The following is a 6,841-nucleotide window of genomic DNA, read 5'->3' as shown; positions in this document are numbered from 1 at the left end:
TTTTTAATGCAGGACTTCTTAATTACCCAAATGACTGGAAAAGAACTCTTTGAGATTTGGAAGATAGCAAATCCCATGGGTCTCCTGGTGGAAGAACTGAAGAAAAGGAATATTTCAGCTCCGGAATCTAGACTTACTAGGCAGTCTGGAAGCACCACAGCTTTGGCTGTGTATTTCGTTGGCTTATACTGGTTAGTAAAACCTTAATCTCAACTTCATAGTATTGATTGGAAGCCTTAAAAACTGACTTTTTATAATTTCTTAAGAGAACTTCTACTTGGATTAAAAGATTTCTAAAAATCTCGTTTCCATGACGATCTATTTACTCCTTCCTTTCCTGCTGGTCATTCTTAGGGGAAGGTAAATAATCTATGATTTGCTAATAGTAGCTTTTGATAGCCAAACTATGCACTATAGAATTTCATGGACATTTCTGTAGAAAAATAAAAGTTTTGACTCATGAGTTTTACAGATATAACCCTAATCCACACTTGTAACAGCTTTAGCCGAGCCTAGAACTGGAAAAGAAAGAGTTTAGTTGTCCAGCAAAATGTATAAATCAACTTATATTCAGAGCAATTTGACCTGCCTCAAATTGATTTCAGTTGGATTGAAGTGTTAAATGTAAACAGTGACTATCTAAGATAACTAAGAATTTAGGTAAATATTTCTCTACTCTTTATATAAAATTTTATAGGTATTAAAGCAATGGAAGACATCACAAAGGAGAAAATGAATAGTGTTGTAAAGTTTCATCTTTAGTTTTAATTAGTGCAAAGCAAAACAATAAAATACTCTTGCTTATCTGATTGGCAGACCTTATACGCACTCTTTATCGGCAGTTCATACACTACTGCTGGTAGAAAAATGGTACAACATTTCTGTTACTTCTGCTGGATGTTAATGCCAAAATGAGATTTTCAAGGCAAAACTGATTGTGGACTGCGTTTTCTGATGCACGGTGTAAGTCTGGGCTACTGTTGGGTTTTTTTTCTAGTGAGAAAAAGTTGATCGCAGAAGGACCCGGGGAGACAGTACTGGTTGCAGAAGAAGAAGCTGCTCGAGTGGCACTTAGGAAACTCTACGGACTCACTGAGAACAGGCGGCCCTGGGACTACTCCAAGCCCAAAGAGAATTTAAGGTCAGAGAAGACCATCGCTGCCAGCTAACCAGCCAAAGATGTGGGAACCTGAAATTTGTCAGCATAGCAATGAGACAGGTGTTCAAAGCTGGACATTTTTCAAATTGTAGAGAAGTATATCTTATTCTTAAAATTAAACAAGTATTTGTCAGATCACGTGTTTGTTTTTTTAAATCACTTCCGTTTTGTCAAAAAGTCTTTTTTGATGTTTTCCCAATAATTTTTTCCTGGAGTCCTTGATTTTATTATTGTATATAACTTGTACAATGTTATTTCCTTCTACTTTGAGGTATCATAATTTGAAGATATATTTTATATTTATATTTTACTGTAATACCAGTAAAAAAGTTACTTCCTCTAATTGTTTCACTGTAGTTTAATTTGATGTACCCAGGTTGGTGAACTTTGCTTCTCTAATACAATTTTAGCTAAAATAGTAATGTTATGTAACTCTTAACTTTTAGAAGTACAAGGTACAAATTCTAACAATTAGGTATTTACATGATCTCTAGATTGCTTCTAGGTTTAAAATTCTGAATAGTAGCTATATAGTTATTCAATTTTTATAAAACAAGTGGCAGAACAGGTACATTTTAGGCTTTTAAAGGAAAACATGAAAATCAAAAGCAGCTGAAATGTTGATGCTGATGCTAATGGAAGAGTAAAGTATATATTTGTCAATTTAATATTCCACAGTCATAATCGTAGCCACTGTGGCAAGCACTGTTCTTAGTTACTGTAACACGTTTAATTCAGTAGAGAACACATCTTGAGAGTTTGTCCTTCTGGTTCTTTAACCCTTTGTGTTCAGTTCAGTAATTCTCCAACTGCAAATTCCCTTTGATTTATTTATTTTTAACTTTTCAGCAACAGTAATAATTTTTAGTTTCAGTCTGCCAGTAGTCAATTCCAGGAATTAACACAAAGAGTAGGAATTGAGAGCTTAGAATAGAAAAGGTAATATGTTTAAACTGACAGCACTTTTGCTGTGCAGTCTTTTTATAAAGGAAGATGAAAGACCCTTGAAACTCCTTTCCTGAGACTGGGTAGGAAAGTGGAACTTATATGTAAGAGGTTTACAGCCATCGGAGCTAATGCAGAGACTTTTTGGAGTGGAAGTTTTGAGAATTACATAGTTGTTTGAATTGGTAGGTTAAATGTAAGTGATGTCACCTTTCTTTTGAGAGTTAACTTGAATTCCTGACACAGAGGACTTAACACAGTAGTAGAACGCCACACTTACGTGTGTCATTCACAACAAGTAAACATTTGATAAGCGTCTCATTGACACCAGAGGAGAAAAGAGATTACAGAAGGTTTCTTGGAAGCAAAAGACAGTAAATGTCCTCCAACCACTTACTCATCCGGCATATGGAAAACGTCAGATTCTATCTAGAGTATTTGAATTTTATTTTAGGTAAGCAGTTTTTTAAAGATTTTTAGAGAATTTAGTTGCAAAGTCAGTAATCTCTACCCCCATTGGTATTACTGATAACGTGACCCCAAATTTCTCCTGCTTAGGGTGGTTAGCGGGACCTTAACCTACCAGGTTGGAGGGAAACAGTCCTCAGCCTTAGGTTTTCAAGCTCCTAAACCTTGAGTGCTTTTAGATGTGCACGTGGAACAGATCCAGCTCCAGTTCATAAACACAGCTTTGCAAGTAAAGACATCCAAATCCCTTACAAAGAATGTGATTTCAACACATTTCTAAGTAAAGTCATCGAACCTAAATTAAGTTGCACTTTTTAAGAGCATCTGTGAAAATAGGATGGGCTGGGATGCAGAAAACAAATTAACATACTTTTGCAGTCCCGTATGAATAGTTAGAAACTTGGAACCAACCTGGACAGCTAATCTGCTCTATGAGAAGAAATCCTGCATAAGTTTGATGTGTGGGCAAGAGGAACATAAAGGTTATGAGGATGTTGTCACAAGGGGTGTGTAACCAAGAGCATTCAGTGATCATTTGGAGGACTGGCTTTTCGACTAAGGTATAATTCATTTTGAGAAGACAGTCGTTGACGACTGTAGAAGTTGGTAAGTTGTAAAAACACTGGTACTTGAATTGGCACCAGAGAAAGACATTGGTCATTTACTTTGAAATTCTGACACCTTTCTCACGTTTTCCCACTCTCCAGTTCCCTAAGCCCAAAATACAATGGCACGAAAAAAGTTCTTAGGCCAAGATGTAAGATTGATGGCTACAGATTCAATTAAATAAGCCTTGTTCTTTTTAGTAAATATTACGTTTTTATTATATGTGTATATAAAATAGGGACTATGATTCTCAAAGTGTTTTATATGGTCATGAGAAAGTGAACTATTAAACTTCCAAGTAAGAATGGAATAGGGGCTGTTCGTTCTGTTCAGAATGTTATAGATTTTGGCCACAAGATGGTGTCCTAGTCCCACTTCAGAGTTAAGTAGCGTGCAAAGTGTCTGTGGGAGACACTGCCTTTTCTCCCTATACAGGAAAGATTATGTATGAATAGGGCATGTGATTACAGTGAAACATGCCTTTTCTAGGCCCTTTACAGCTCTAATATCCTATGACTATGTCTGCAGAAACCAGCTCACCTGTCTTCCCTCAGCATGTAAGGTTGAGAAGTTCATGTATGAACAAGTTACTTCTGGTGCCAAGGTCTGAATGTTTGAGCTCTTTTATCTTTACTGGAAAGAGGGAAAATAGTTAGAGTGAAAATAGTGGAGCTTCCACAGATAAAACTTTTAAAAGATTTTTTTGCTACTTCTCACTCTTTTCACCTTTTGATGATGGAAGAAAATGCACTGCAGAGGCAAGGGCATCTTAGTGTCTATCTTGACAGTTTATAAAACCAGATTTGAATATTCTCATGGGGGTGGGGGGAGGATCAGCTCACAACCTCCCTCGGCTGAGGAATCCCCGTCTAAAATGCCCAGCTGGTGTCACGCTGCCCACGTCTGCATCCTTAAGCACATTTCATTTTCCTCTCAGCTGACCTCTGCAGTCTTCCCAAACCTTTGTAAAGGCTATCAGAATGTTTGAAAGCCATGGTTCTCTCTGTAGTATACCAAGAATGATTGCCAGATTGAGTCCCATCTTGGAAACTAAGAATTTTTCCAGGAGGACATTTGTGCAATCAAAAATCATAATCACAAGCACACATGCTCCTGAAAAACAGTTGTTTTGGCATTGGTGCTGTCTGCGTTTCACTAACTCTCTTGCTCTTGTTTCTGGATCTGGCTGCCTGTTAATTAACGATCACTAACAGAAGACTGAGAGTTCCAAGAAAAATTTCTGAGAGAAAAACAATTGAGAAAATTAAAAACATTACCTTAGTCCCTTTTTGAGAAAGAGCTCCATTATTTGATTATTTTCAGAATATCTTTCAACTACGTCTGTTGCTCATAAAAATTGCAAAGTGAACTAATAAGTTTGTTCTAGTGAGTTTTACAGAAGAGATGAGTAATAAGGTCATTGACAGCTAGAGAAGGATGTTTTTAGTCAGAGGATGTGAGAATTCCCTGATTTTCTGATGATGCTTCTTCTACGTGAGTTATGGATTTCAGCATCTCCACAGCAAGACACCATGTCGGTAAAGGCCAGGAGATAATTAGCAGTAGACAATACAGTTAAAAAAAAAAATACAGGCAACAATCAGCAGACTGTCCTTAGATTAACTAACCTGACAATGATGTCCATAGGGCTTCTGACAGCATGCCACTAGGTCTCACTTCTCGGTCCTGGGATTTTCTTGTCTAGGAAGAAAAAACACAATGCCTGTCACCCTTCTCCTTTACCTCTGGTAGCTGGGATTATAAACTTCAAATGGAGGAGACATACACTAAGAATTTGAAAATTTCACTTCCATTTTATTAGCTTATTCAATCATCTGCAGACACTGACAGTATACCTGGTATCATATACAAGCTCTCTCATTTAGCAAATTTCTCCCTTAAATCACAGCATATGCATCCTTTTTTCTTCAAGATGTGGGAGAGGGCCAATGAGGCAGTTTGGAGAATCACTAAAGAAATGGGGCTTGGGAGCCAGTGGTGATTTTTATTGTTTGGCCACTCAAAGTTGACTCTTGATAACACAGGGTCTTTCAGCATTCACAGGAAGCTGAGGACATAGAAGTCATTGCCAGCTTACCCAGTGCTCACTTCTCCCCTGGCAGTCACCACCGATCAGCATTCGCTATCCTGCTGGCTCAGAGCAAATCCCTGCCCTTCCTACTTCAATTTCTTAGACCCCTTAATGTGGAACTCAAGTGTCATTCAGTTTTTTATTTTCAGAAAAAGGGTTATTGGTACGAAAGCTACTTCCTTGTGTCTTTTCATAAAGTTCTCTTACGATTGGCATTTTTCTCAGGTCATCTGTCATCATCTCCCTTTAGGACAAGGACTCAAAGACCTCAGAGCTTTCAACTGATTTGGGTCAATGTCTACTCTTTTTTTTTTCAGTTGTCTCTTAGGCAGAATTGAAAGTCCTCATTTTATTGAGTGTCAAGAGTGACCTCACTGGTTGTTGGCCTCAGTTTTTTCATAGGTCTACCATTTTGTTACTTTAGGTAAATTGCAGCCGGTCTCCTGTCCAAACTCAATGTGGCATTCTAACCTGTATGATAAATTGCTCAAATATCTACCTAGGAAATAAAGATTCTGACACCCATTTCCAACATGTGGCCCTCCCCCCGCAACGCACACCACCAATTCTTGGACACCAGCTGGGTGTCCTACAATTCAACTCAATTCTGACACTCTTGACCTAGAGATGGCATCAGATTCCACAGGTGAAGGGCTCAGGTCCATAAGATCACCCTCTACTTCAGCTGCCAATCACAAGCCCAGGTTATCACCTGTGCTTCTCATCGTCTGGCTCTCAATCAGAGCTTCCCGTGACCCTGTCCTTGAGTTCGATTAACTTGCTAGAGCAGCTCATAGAACTCAGAGAAATATTTTACTTACTAGACTTCTGGTTTATTATAACAGGATATAATTCAGGAACAACCAGATGGAAGAGATACATAGGGCAAGGTATGGGGTTAAGGCACAGAGTGTCCATACTCCATCTGGTGTGCCAGCCACTCTCCCAGCACCTCCACAAGTTCACCAACCCGGAAGCTCTCTGAACCCCATCCTTTGGGGGTTTTATGGAGACTTCAGTACGTGGGCAAAACGGATGAACTCATTGGCTATCGGCGATCGATTCAACCTTCGGCACCTCTTCACGTTCTCCTCTCCCCACCAGGTCAGGGCTGTTGGACTGAATGTTCCAGCTCTCCAATCATATGGTTGGTTCTGGCAACCAGCCCCATCCTTTGGAGCTTTCCAAAAGTCAACTCATTAACATAACAGAAGACACCTCTGTAGCTCTCAGCACTTAGGACATTCCAAGGGTTTTAGGAGCTCTGTGCCACAAGATGAAATACATATTTCATATTATAAATCACAATATCACAGCAAACATGACCTTTTACCACAGGTCTATAATTTTTTCTGGCAATCTCCATATCTTAAATTTATTCCAGCTTTCCTCAAGCAGTTTCCATAAATTTTATTATTTTGAAGACGAGGCCAACAGACTCATTGACTTAAAAGTGCCAAAAGATAAACATCGAATTATAAAGAAGAATAATTTGAGAGAAAAATTTCCCTCCAGTCCAGATTATAAACAGATTTTAAGAGTCAGCCAGGGTCAGAATCTGGGTATTGACT

General features: G+C 38.6%; 1 protein-coding gene across 1 annotated transcript in view; it reads left to right on the top strand.

The window, feature by feature from the left end:
- MRPL44 (mitochondrial ribosomal protein L44) overlaps nt 1–1,297 on the top strand; it is a 6,415-nt gene extending 5,118 nt beyond the window's left edge. Inside the window, exons 3-4 of the mRNA XM_006906666.3 lie at nt 13–191; nt 998–1,297. Of these exons, the coding sequence (XP_006906728.1) occupies nt 13–191; nt 998–1,169 (351 nt within the window). The 3' untranslated portion in view covers nt 1,170–1,297. The remainder of the gene's footprint in view (nt 1–12; nt 192–997) is intronic.
- Nucleotides 1,298–6,841: the final 5,544 nt, after the last annotated feature.

Source organism: Pteropus alecto, unplaced genomic scaffold, assembly GCF_000325575.1.
Source record: "Pteropus alecto unplaced genomic scaffold, ASM32557v1 scaffold110, whole genome shotgun sequence".
Taxonomy (NCBI): Eukaryota; Metazoa; Chordata; class Mammalia; order Chiroptera; family Pteropodidae; genus Pteropus; species Pteropus alecto.
This window is presented reverse-complemented; position numbering and strand designations above follow the sequence as displayed.